Source organism: Erinaceus europaeus, chromosome 18, assembly GCF_950295315.1.
Source record: "Erinaceus europaeus chromosome 18, mEriEur2.1, whole genome shotgun sequence".
NCBI lineage: Eukaryota > Metazoa > Chordata > Mammalia > Eulipotyphla > Erinaceidae > Erinaceus > Erinaceus europaeus.
In genome coordinates, this window is record NC_080179.1 from 21,480,527 (window position 1) to 21,493,191 (window position 12,665).

The 12,665-nt window shown below is 42.0% G+C and overlaps 3 protein-coding genes and 1 non-coding gene across 6 annotated transcripts in view; 2 read left to right on the forward strand and 2 right to left on the reverse strand.

The window, feature by feature from the left end:
* The window catches only part of KLHL23 (kelch like family member 23), a 49,043-nt gene extending 42,246 nt beyond the window's left edge, over positions 1-6,797 (reverse strand). Inside the window, exons 1-2 of the mRNA XM_060177746.1 lie at positions 6,694-6,797; positions 6,164-6,197 (exon numbers count right to left, since the gene is read on the reverse strand). The gene's annotated coding sequence lies outside the window, so the exon portion shown is untranslated. The remainder of the gene's footprint in view (positions 1-6,163; positions 6,198-6,693) is intronic.
* On the reverse strand, positions 104-6,797 carry PHOSPHO2 (phosphatase, orphan 2). 3 transcript variants are annotated; one of them, XM_016195303.2, is made up of 4 exons: positions 6,694-6,797; positions 6,164-6,197; positions 2,356-2,534; positions 104-866 (listed from the first exon to the last, which is right to left on the reverse strand). In XM_016195303.2, exon 4 carries the CDS (start codon positions 838-840, stop codon positions 115-117), a length of 726 nt encoding a protein of 241 aa, XP_016050789.1. In that variant the 5' UTR covers positions 841-866; positions 2,356-2,534; positions 6,164-6,197; positions 6,694-6,797; the 3' UTR covers positions 104-114. The 3 variants fall into 3 exon arrangements, with proteins under 3 accessions (XP_016050789.1, XP_007539362.1, XP_060033732.1); XM_007539300.3 differs by lacking the exon at positions 2,356-2,534; XM_060177749.1 differs by lacking the exons at positions 2,356-2,534; positions 6,164-6,197; positions 6,694-6,797 and adding an exon at positions 1,016-1,716.
* On the forward strand, positions 4,827-4,931 carry LOC132534513 (U6 spliceosomal RNA). The gene has a single exon (XR_009546221.1). It is a non-coding gene; the product is annotated as a U6 spliceosomal RNA (small nuclear RNA).
* Positions 6,798-7,027: 230 nt separating the features above from the next.
* CFAP210 (cilia and flagella associated protein 210) overlaps positions 7,028-12,665 on the forward strand; it is a 28,096-nt gene continuing 22,458 nt past the window's right edge. The window contains exons 1-2 of the mRNA XM_007539301.3: positions 7,028-7,153; positions 11,558-11,784. Of these exons, the coding sequence (XP_007539363.1) occupies positions 7,105-7,153; positions 11,558-11,784 (276 nt within the window). The 5' untranslated portion in view covers positions 7,028-7,104. The remainder of the gene's footprint in view (positions 7,154-11,557; positions 11,785-12,665) is intronic.

A 12,665-nucleotide genomic window follows, 5' to 3' on the forward strand; every position in this document is an offset into this window, starting at 1 on the left:
TCCCATGAAATAAATAAACCTTACTTTAAAAAAAAAAAGTCACAGCTATTTGGGGTTTTAGTTTTATGCTGTTGTACCTAATCTTAACTGACACACATCTCAATTGCCAGCACATTACTCCTTTATTAGAAACTGTAAATGAGAAATGATTTCAATACCTGAAGACCAAATTACAACAGAAGATGCTATAGGCTCGAGATTTTGAGACATTCTGGTAACGGTTTTCTGTAACGTATATCCTTTCCGTGCCATGGCAACATCATCCTTCTTTAAAGAGGTCACTGGGCAGACATCATTTCCACCGTCACCAATATAAACAATTCGTGTATAATTCACGCCCTGTTGTAACTGTTGGTCTACAAATTCTACCAAAACTACATTTTTGCAAAGGTTCTTTGGACATTTACTGCAGGAATGAGCATGATGATTTTGCACAGTGAGATAACCATTGCTATCAAAAGCTGCTGGGTTTGTGAATACTTTATCAAACACATCATGAAATTCAGAAGCTTCTAAAACCCAATTTATGAAAACTGAATTTGAATCTGAAATAATGATGCAGTCGAATGTGTCCTTTTTCTTTCTTATAAAAGTTAAAAGCTCAACCATCCCCGGAGTGAGAGGCATTGATGTCACTGTGCGTCTCATTTCATCTTCTCTTACACCTTCTTCTCCCAAATATTTAAAGACTCTGCCCATAAATTCTGTCCAAAATCCTTTTTTATAGGAATCTTTCAGTTCACTAGGAAGCTTTTTCCCTGGAGCACACTGTATAATCGAAGTATCACTATTGTCATTTATGATCGTATTATCAAAGTCAAAAACCAGCAAAATTTTCATGGTTCCAAAAAGAGATTTGGTTTACCCTGAAAAAGAAGAAATAGCATCCTCTAAACATACTTAGTTTTACATACCCAGCTAGTATATTTAACAAATATTACTATTAATTTCCTAAAACAAAAGATTAACATAAACAAGTAGAAATTATTTAAGCACCTTAAAAACCAACACTTACGACACTCATGCCTGAGGCTCCAAAGACCCAGGTTCAATCCTCCACACCACCACAAACCAGAGCTGAGAAGTGCTCTGGTAAAGAATAAAATAAAAAATAATAAGCCACTTAAAAAATTATATGAGGGCCTAATTCCCCCCCCCCACACACACACACAAGAGGAGGAGGTGGAGGGGTGTGAGGAAGGAGGGGAGTGTAACTATTAGTATTATTATTATTATTTTACCAAAGCACTGCTCAACTCTGGCTTATGGCGGTGTGGAGGAATTGAACCTGGGGCCTGTGATGCCCCAGGAATAAAAGTACTTTGCATAACGGCTGTGCTGTCTCCACTGCTCCAGTTGACTTTTTCAGACAGACAGAGGGAGAGGAAAAGATACCACAGCCAGCACAGACTTACCCTACTAGCAGCAGAGCTCAAACCTGAATTGCATATAGTTTATTTTATTTTATTTTTTTGCTACCATGGTTATCATTGGAACTCAGTACCTTTACAGCTCAACAGGTCCAGTGGCCATTTTTTCTTTCTTTTTATAGAGGGCAAGAGACAAGACAGGTGGAGAGTGAGAGATAGAGAGACACCTGCAGTACTATTTCACTGCTAGTGAAGCCTCCTGTTGCCTGCCCACCCCCCACCTCTGAAGGAGGGGACTGGGGCTTGAACAAAGGCACTCACTCTACCAATGGGCCCCTGATTCTTTTTATTTATTTATTTATCTGCCTCCAGGGTTAGTGCTGGGGCTCGGTGCCTGCACTAGGAATCCACTGCTCCTGGAGGCTGTTTTTTCCCCTTTTGCTGCCCTTGTTGTTGTTATTGTTGCCATTGCTGTCGTTGTTGGGCAGAGAGAGAAATGGAGAGAGGAGGGGAAAGCAGAGAGAGGGAGAGAAAGATAGACACCTGCAGACCTGCTTCACTGCTTGTGCAATGACCCCCTGCAGGTGTGTGTGGGGATTCAAACAGGGATGCTTAAACTGGTCCTTGTGCTTTGCAGCCGTGTGCGCTTAACCCGCTGAGTTAGCACTCAACACCCCCATTCATCTCTACATAAAAGTTAGTTTCATATTTTTAGTAATTTTTATCCTTATTTATTTATTGAGTAAAGACAACCATTTACTGAGAGAGAAGGGAGAGCTAGAGAGAAAGAGACGCACCTGCAGCATTGCTTCACCACTTGCAAAGCTTTCCCCCTCCAGAGAGGAACTGGGGGCTGGAACCCGGGGCCTTGAACACTGTAACATATGTGCTTAACTAGGTGCTCCACTACCTAGCCCCATTTTATATATTTTTCTATTCGTTTTTTTTACCTGATACTCAGCATAAACCTTTATTATATACTTACTCAACTTAATGTCTCCAAGACAAGCAATTCTACGTCTGCATAGAGCTTAGGTTAAACTGTCACAACACTCTTCATTTTGAAACACCAGTCAGTTAGTAATCAACATCACTCCTACTCTATATCCAAGGAACAAAGTCTTCTTGTTTGAGGCAAAAGAATGGAGACTTGCTTCTTCAATCCTAAAGTTAATAAAATTATTTTAAGATATTATTCACGCATGCTGTCTAAGTATACTTCTTTCATTTACATTAGAAGAGCTCTCAGGGGCTGGGTGGTGGTGCACCCATGTTATCACCTACAAGGGCCTGGGTGGTTCAGGTTCACAGTGCCCACCTGCAGGGGAGAGAGGCATCAAGTGGTGAAGCAGCACTACTGCTGTCTGCCTTTCTGACTCCCTCTCCATTCCTCCAAAATAAATTTAAAAGGAGGAAGAGAAAGGCAGGAAGGAAGGCAGAAAGGAAGGAAGGAAGGGTGGCAGAGAGGGAGGGAGGGGAGAGAAGAACAGAACTCAGGCTCTACAAGAGGTGGCTAGGTGTATAAAGCACTGAGTTTAATTTCTGGCACTGTATGTGCCAGAGTGATGCTCTGGTTCTCTCTCATAAATAAATAAACCTTTAAAAAATAAAAAAGGGAGGGTGGGGGTGACAGCATAATGGTTAAGCAAAAAGACTCTCATGCCTGAGGCTCCTAAATCCCAGGTTCAATCCCCCACACCACCATAAGCCAGAGCTGAGTAGTGCTCTGGTGTTTCTATGTGTCTCTCTCTCTGCATCTCTCTCAAAAATAAAATAATAATAATAAAAAATAATAATAAAAAAAGGGGGAGTCGGGCAGTAGCACAGTGGGTTAAGCACACGTGGCGCAAAGCGTGTAAGGATCCTGGTTTGAGCCCCGGCTCCCCACCTGCAGGGGAGTCGCTTCACAAGCGGTGAAGCAGTTCTGCAGGTGTCTGTCTTTCTCTCCCCCTCTCTGTCTTCCCCTCCTCTCTCCATTTCTCTCTGTCCTATCCAACAACAACGACATCAGTAACAACAAAAATAATAACTACAACAACGAAACAATAAGGGCAAGAAAAGGGACTAAATAAATAAATACAACAAAAATAAAAAAATAAAAAAAGCAAGGGCAACAAAAGGGAAAATAAATATTTAAAAATTATAAATAAATAAATAAATAAATAAATAAAATAAAAAAGGGGCAGAGCAGTGGTGTTAAGCGTACATATCACCTTACACAAGGACCCGGGTTTGAGCTCCTGCTCCCCACCTGTAAGGAGGACACTGCATGAGCAGTGAAGCAGGTCTGTACGTGTCTTTTCTTCCCTCTCTCAAGCTCCCCATCCTCTCTCAATAATCTCTTTCTATCCTATCTAATAAAAATTAGAAAGGAAAAAAAAAAAAAGGAAAAATGGCCCCTGGGGAGCAGTAGATTCAGAGGGCTGGCACAAAGCCCCAGCAATAAGAAAAAAAGAAAAAGAAAAAGAAAAGAAAGAGAAAAATAAAAAAGAGAGAAAATAAAACATATTTAGGGACTAGGTAGTGGCACACACATTACAATGCACAAGGACCAGGGTTCAAGCCCCTAGTCCCCACCTGTAGAGAAAGCTTCACGAGTGGTAGAGCAGGGCTGCAGGTGTCTCTGTCTCTCTCCCTCTCTATCTCCCCCTCTCAATTTCTGTCTCTATCCAATAATGAATACATAAATAAAGTTTAATAAAATATTTTTCAAAAGGAAAAATACATATTAAAAGAAAAACATCAATAATAATGCCAGAACTAAAAAAAAAAATAAAAGTTTTTTTCAGAGAGGCAGAGTAAACTAAAATCTTTTTTTAACTTTTCTTTTTTTATATATTTATTTGATTTATTCCCTTTTGTTGCCCTTGTTGTTTTAACTAAAATCTTTTTTTTTTTTTTTTTTTTAATATAGAGGAAGAGAGTTAAAAGGGCCACAGAACAACGCTTCCTTCAATGTGGTGGACGTCAAGGTCAAATGTGCACATGCACAACAGAGCAGCATACTAACTAAGTGAAGTATTTTGACATCCCAAGAAATAAAATCTTACCTCAGCAGTGAATGTTAAATATAAGAACCTAGATTCTTTGGATCTAGCCTTTAATCTAGTGGATATAATCAGCAGCATTAGGCTACATATATACTTAAAGATAATGTTTTTTTCTTTTTACTTGCTAAATTTACTTGTTGTCAATAAACTTTCAAGGATGTAGTACTATCCCTGAATTAACTTATATCCAATAATAAAAAATAAAATTAAAAAAAAATTGGGTCGGGGGTACACAGCATAATGGCTATGCAAAGGGACTCTATTGCCTGAGACTCTTAAGTCTCAGGTTCATTCCCCAGCACCACTATAAACCAGAGCTGAGCAGTGCTCTGGTAAAAACAAACAAACAAACAAACAAACTAACAAACAAAAAAACCCACACTATTTCAAAGTGTATATACTACGTGTACTCCCTTTGGTAGCACATATACTAAAAATAGAATGACAGAGGAGATTAGCATGGCCCCTGCCCAAAAATGGCCCACAAATTTGTGACCACTTCATGGTTTTTTAATATTTATTTATTCCCTTTGGTTGCCCTTGTTGTTTTATTGTTATAGTTATTATTGTTGTTGTTACTGATGTCGTTGTTGTTGGGTAAGACAGAGAAATGGAGAGAGGAGGGGAAAACTAAGAGGGGACGAGAAAGACAGACACCTGCAGACCTGCTTCACGGCCTGTGAAGCGACTCCCCTGCAGGTGGAGAGCCGGGGGTTTGAACCGGGACCCTTGTGCTGGTCCTTCCACTTGGTATTTTTAAGCTATGCACTTCATGATGGACAAAGACCTAAATTTGAAAACCCACACTTGTACAGAATTTGTTCTTCAGAGGACCACCTAGTGGGGGTTGTTTTGTTATGTGAAAAACTGGGAAATGTTATGCATGTACAAACTATTGTATTTTACTGTAGACTGTAAACCATTAATCCCCCAAAAAAGAAATCTAAAAGAAAAAATGTTTTTTGTTCTGCACTAACCCAGCCTGACTACCTCATTCTGACTTTTCCTTTTCTCACCATCATTCCTGTCTCGTCTGTATGTATTGTCAAAGAACAATAATACACATTTTAGTCTGTAAAAGCAAACAGAAAAGTATATATACTTCTCTCCCTCTCCGTCTCTCTTACTAGAGCACTGCTCGGCTCTCGTTTATGGTGGTGCTGGGGATTGAACCTGGGGCTTGAGAGCCTCAGGCAGCACAGTCTCTTTGCATACCCACTATGCTATATACCTCGCCCCTACTACTTTCTTAACACAACAACAACAACAAAAGAGTGGAAATGGTAGTATAGGGATACACATTAAGTAACTCTAGATAATACTGGATAAGAATTAGAATCAGATGTGGTCCGGCAGGTGGCGCAGTGGATAAAGCATCGGACTCTCAAGCATGAGGTCCAGAGTTCAATTCCCGGCAACACATGTACCAGGGTGATGCCTGGTTCTTTCTGTCTCCTCCTATGTTTCTCATTAATAAATAAAATATTTTTTTAAAAAAAAGAATTAGAATCAGAAACTGAAAGTCAAAGTCAAGGGACATCTGACCCGGGCTGGGTGGTGGTGCACTTGGCTGAAGGCACACATTTCAGTGCTCAAGGACCCAAGTCCGAGCCCTAGGTCCCCAATGAAGGAGTGCTGCAGGTGTGTCTGTCTCTCTCAATTTTTCTGCTCTGTCAATAATAATAAATCAACATCTAACCACGATGTCAAACTGCAGAGACAAACTGAGGCGTTCACACTTACCAGCATTATTACAGTGGTGCAGCTGATAGGAAACCTGATGAAAAACAGTACATCTGTATGTTAGAGAACTGGGGTGCTTAAAAAAAACTCACATCTTTTCACTTTGAGCAACAATGTAGAGCTAACCATGTACACAGCAGAGCTGAGTAACGTAGTAAACACACTTGTACCTGGATGTGTAAGAAAACAATGTTTTGTTTTGTTTTTTCCCTGAAACCAAGCCCGTATCCACTCTTAACAAACCTTCATGTCCTTTAGTTTAGCACATCCAGCCTGCTTATAAATACTGTGTCTACCATGGCAATTTATGTAACTTCTGTGACCTGACTTGAACATCCCGGGAAACCACCCAAGTTCTAGCATTCCTCTTTAAAAACAAACAAATAAACAAACAAACAAATAAAAATACTAAGCCCCATCTAGCCCTGGTTATGGCTTAGAAATCTGAGTATTACAGAGCCGGTGTCGGTCCATTCACCCCTGGGCTCGTACAGTTTGGGGCGAGGTCGAGGCCCGGTCCTCCTACACACCTGCTGGCTCCGCCCCGAAGGTGGGCGTCGGGGTCCCCCGGGAGGCGCGTGTCGGGTGAAGACAGTGGCACCAGGTCCAGCTCAGTCCGGACCTTCCCTCAACGACCCAGGCTAAGCGTCGCCAGTCCCCTAACACAGGCTCAGGGGTCCGACCTAGCCCGGAAGCGCGCCCCGTAGGGCCGCCTTCCCCACGCCGGGGCTCCGCGTCCGCGCAGGCGCAATCTCAGTTCTCCCGAGGGCCATTCTCCCACGGCCGGCGGCACCGCGTTCCCAGTTCCTCGGCGACGGTGACGTCACATCCGGGCCGTTGCTAAGCAACCGTTCAGTTGGGCAAACAGTGCCTTAGAAACAGCCGAGCTCCGTGCCAGTTACCTTTCCAAATTGGACGGCGCTAAGTGCTCCTCTTCAAAGATGCGAGTGCGATTTGGAAGACGCAGTGGACAGGAGAAAGACAGCACGGGTGAGCTAACTAGCCCATTTAACTAGCCCCACAGGGCCAGTTTCCAGCCTGCCGACCTTGGGTGAGAAGAAAGGATACCCCATCAGTTGCCTTTTGAAATGGGCTCCGCCAAGTGACAGCAGCCGCTGGGGGCACCTTGGGGTCTGTGTCACCCTGCCAGATCTGCCCTCGGGTGAACAGATGACAGGCGAGCGGGGTGGGTGGGGAAAGGAAGTCGGAAACTCCTGGCTGATTTGATCCTCGGACTGTACAGTTGCAGCTGCTTGGGTTTAAGCTTTATGGAGATTTTTCTTCATTTATTAACACGGACGAGAAGCGGAGCACCACTTTGGTGCACGCGATGTGGGAGATCGAATCCAGGACCTTATGCTTTCGAGCCTGACGCTCTAGAGACCGCTTCTAGAGGAGACATCCTTCTTGAATGAGTTGAAATATTTGACTTCTTTAACCTGGCTCTAAACCGACTGAGTGATCTTAGAAAAAGTTGCTGGAGAGAGAGGTCTGAGTTTCCTCAACTGTGAAGTGAAGGTATAGTCTCTCGCAAAGGCAAATGCTTTAATAAAATGTAGACAGTATACAACAACAATGAAAAACAACAAGGCAACAAAAGGGAAAATAAATAAATATAAAAAATAATTTAAAAAATGTAGACCGTAATGCTAGGTAAGGTATTGTAATTCAGATGGCCCGTTATAAAAGTTTGATTTTAAGGGGCCGGGCGGTAGTGCAGCGGTTAAACGCACGTGGCACAAAACGAAAGGACCGGCCTAAGGATCCCGGTTCGAGCCCCCGGCTCCCCACCTGCAGGGGAGTCGCTTCACGGGCGGTGAAGCAGGTCTGCAGGTGTCTGTCTCTCCCCCTCTCTGTCTTCCTCTCCTCTCTCTATTTCTCTGTCCTACCCAACAACGAGGACACCACCAACAACAATATTAACTACAACAAGGGTAACAAAAGGAAATAAATATTTTAAAAATCTTAAAAATAAAGTCTAGTGTATAACTTTAATAAATCCATTGTTAAAAAGATAAAACAATGCTCCAGCGTCTTCCAGACTCAATCCCCTACACCACCATAAACGCTGATCAGTGCTCTGGATAAAAAATGAAGCAAAACAAAACAAAACAAAACCCTTACTGATAGATTGGAAGTCCCTGAGCATGTCAACAGAGTGTTCCGCTGAGCCTGCCCTGCCAAGACCATGTTGCTAGTACCTCTGACCCCTCGCTGCTTGAGGCTGTCCCCAGCCTAGGCTACAGTTGGTCGTGGCCTGTCTTAGGCACATGGGGTAGCCATGTCTGCAGGCCCAAGTGCGCTTCCCTCCCTCACTGCCAAGGAGGGGATCCAGCTGGAGCTTGAGGAAATGGCTGGTGCCCAAGAAGATGTCCTTCAGCCCTCTGGAGAGCTAGCTAAAAAGGACAAAAAAAAAAAAAAAAAAACATCCATTTAAAAATGGACAAATAATTTGAGCTATCATTTCTTCAGAGAAGATCTCCAGGAGGTCAGTAAGCACACATAAAGATGTTTAACATTATGTGTGGTCCGGGAGGTGGCACAGTGGATAAAATGTTGGGCTCTCAAACATGAGGTCCTGAGTTCAATCCCGGCAGCACAGGTACCAGAGTAATATCTGTTTCTCTCTCTCTCTCATCTCTCTCATTAATAAATAAATAAAGATGTTTAATATTACTAGCTACCAGAAACCTACAAAGCAAACTCACAATGAAATACCACTTTATACCCACTAGAGTGAATGAATGAATGAATGAATGTAAGAATGTCAACTAGAGTGGTCCGGGAGGTGGTGCAGTGGATAAGGCATTGGACTCTCAAGCATGAGGTCTTGAGTTCAATCCCCGCAGCATATGTATCAGAGTGATGTCTGGCTCTTTCTCTCTCCTCCTGTGTTTCTCATTAATAAATAAAATATTTTTTTAAAAAATGTCAACTAGGTGTGAAGAAATTGGAAGTTTGTTCCCAAGAAATTGGGAATGAAACATGGTGCGACTACTTTGGAAAATAATCTGGCACTTCCTCAAGATGTGAAAGAGAATGTTACAATTCTATTACTCAATGTATACAAAAAAAGAAAATATAACTGTAACCAAAAATGTATGTGTGAATATTCATTGAAGTATTATTCATAATAGCCACAAGGTGAAAAACAACCCAGTGCTCAGCAACTGATGAGTGGATAAGCCAAAATGTGATATATCTATTCACATAATATTATTCGGCCATTAAAGGAATTAAGTACCGATACATTTAAACATGAGTAAATCTTGACATTGTAAGCAGCAGAAATCAGACATGAAAATTCTTTTTTTATATTATTCCATTTATGTGAAATATCTGGCATAAGCAAATCCATAGAAACAGAAAATTGATCAGTTTTTTTCAGGGACCTTGGGGAGAGTAGGAATGGGGGGACAACTATGGGTGGGCACATGTTCTTTCCTAGCCTGATGAAGATGTTCTGGAATTTGACAGCCTTGGGAACAGACTAAAAACCAATGAATGTAACCCTTGTCAATGACCAGTGTTATGATGTAGGAGTCATGTCTCAATTAAAGCAGTGTGTTTTGTAAACCATGGAAAACATGTCAGTGATGTTTTATTCAAGTTCTTTGATGCAGCAAAAGAACCAAGAGAACTACCACAAAAGCATAGCAGAGATAGTCACCCACAAAGAAATAAAACTCAAGGCTGGAGAGGTAGTTCATCGAGTAGAGTGTATGCTTTTTGTACAGGTTCAGCCCCTTCCAGCATGTGAGTGTGTCATCATTGACATACTTTCCATGGTTTACAGAACCTTTTCTTTCAAGTTGAAATAGTCCACAAACTCTAGAACTGATTTTAGATACCTTAGGTCTCTTGTCACTGCTTTTCTCCTCTGCTGCTTAAGAGTCTTTCTACCTGATAACATCTGATTTCAAGGTCTTGTATACTTTCCACTTATTATCTCAGATGTTCTTAAGGTAACAAGAGAGGTGGCATAGTGGGAGCTTGTATGTATAAGGTCCTGAGTTCAGTCCCCAGCATTGAATGTGCCAGACTAATATTCTGATTCTCGCTCTTTATTCCTCTTTCATTAATAGCTAAATCTCTTTTTTAAATTTTTTTATATTTATTATTTTCCTTTTTGTTGCACTTGTTTTTTATTGTTGTTGTAGTTATTATTGTTATTGATGTCGTCATTGTTGGGTAGGACAGAGAGAAATGGAGAGAGGAGGGGAAGACAGAAATGGGGGGAGAAAGACACCTGCAGACCTGTTTCACCGCTTGTGAAGTAACTCCCCTGAAGGTAGGAAGGGGGGGGGCTCGAACTGGGATCCTTATGCCGGTCCTTGCGCTTAGCACCACCTGTGCTTAACCCGCTGCGCTACCGCCCGACTCCCTCTAAATCTCTTTTTATTAAATTGCCACCAGAGTTATCACCGGGGCTCAGAGTCTGCAGAATGAACTCCACTGATTCCAGTGGACTTTTTTTTTTCTCTTTGTTTTACTTGATAGGACAGGGAGAAATGGAAAGGAGTGAGAGAGTTAAAGATGGAGAGAGAAAGACACTGCAAAAATACATAACTACTTGTGAAGCTCACCCCCACCCCGTGCAAGTAGAGACTAGGAGCTTGAACTTGGGTCCTTGTGCGTGGTAATAAGTGTGCTCTACTGAGCGCACCACTGCCAGCAGGCCTCTAAATCTTTTTCTTTTTCTTTTCTTTTTTTGCCTCCAGGGTAACTGCTGGGGCTTGGTGCCTGTATTATGTTGTTGCTGCTGTTGTTGGATAGGACAGACAGAAATTGAGAGAGTAGGGGAAGAGGACGAAGGGGAGAGAAAGACACCTGCAGACCTGCTTCATCACTTACCAGGTGACCTGCAGGTGGAGAGCCGGAGGCTCTAACCAAGATCCTTACACCTGTCCTTGTGCTTTGCACTATGTGCGTTTAAACCGGTGCGCTACCTCCCGGCCCCCTAAATCTTTTTTTTTTTTTTGCCTCCAGGGTTATTGCTGGGGCTCGGTGCCTGCACCACAAATCCACTGCTCCTGGAGACCATTTTTTCCCTTTTTGTTGCCCTTGTTGTTTAATCATTGTTGTGGTTATTATTATTGTTGTTGCTGCTGCTGTCGTTGGATGGGACAGTGAGAAATCGAGAGAGGAGGGGAGACTCCCCTGCAGGTGGGGTGCTGGGTACTCCAACCGGGATCCTTCCGCTGGTCCTTGTGCTTCGTGCCATGTGCACTTAAACCGCTGAGCTACCTCCCGACTCCCTGTCTTTTTTTTTTTTTTAAGAGCAAAATAATTATCTGAAGCAACCTCCCTATAGTCCAATTTAGAAATGAGAAGAAAACATTAAAGTTTCACGCTAGTATCTATCATTCCTTTTTTTTTTTTTTAATTTACTAGAAATGAAGAACTCTGATGAGGATCAAAATCTCTACCCGCCTCTTCTACCTAGCAAAGTAGACCTCCGGCAGGTCACCATAATTCCACACAGTGAATGGGAAAGGATTAGAGACAGTCTCGATAGTTTGACAAGAAAAGCAGCATGCCTCCGCGCAGAAAGAAAAGCAAAGAAAGACATGCATTTACGGTCTCAAGAAATGGTGAAACACTGGACTAATACATATGCAGTAAGTGGAAACCTAGAAGCCACATGCACTCAAGACTTATTCTTGATTCTTAGCACGTAAAACATAAAATTGCAATCGAAGCACATAGTCAACAGCCTTATTTAGATACAAGTGAAATACAGTAATCTCAACATTTTTTGAAGTACGCAATTATATACATCTGCTGTATGTGTTACACCTTTGAACCCATTATTATAATTAAGGTAATGAATGTTGAAAAGATACTTAGCTTGTAGAGTGCAGGACTTGCATGTCTGAGGTTCCTGGTTCAGTCACTGGACCAAAATGGTGCTCTGACTTCCCTTTCTCGCTGTCTCATGTGAAACATTGTCTTCTCTATTTTGTAATAGACACAAACAATTTTTTAAAATGTTTTCTCATACTACATTTGATTCTCTCTCACTCCTCCTTGCTCCTACCTGTCCCCAAGCAACCACTGAACTGCTTTCTATTTAAAAATTAAGTATTGCTTATTTTGAAATTCTTTTTTTAAAATTTTTTGTCTATATCTATGTATTTATTCCCTTTTGTTGCCCTTGTTTTATTGTTGTAGTTATTATTGATGTTGTCGTTGTTGGATAGGACAGAGAGAAATGGAGAGAGGAGGGGAAGACAGAGAGGGGGAGAGAAAGACAGACACCTGCAGACCTGCTTCACCGCTTGTGAAGCGACTCCCCTGCAGGTGGGAAGCCAGGGGCTCGAACCGGGATCCTTACACCGGTCCTTGTGCTTTGCGCCACCTGAGCTTAACCCGCTGCGCTACCGCCTGACTCCCTATTTTGAAATTCTTTCATGTTGTTAAATGTATCAGTATTCGTTTATTTTATTGTCAATATTCCACGTATATATAAAACATTCCTCAGTTCTGGGCTTATGGTAGT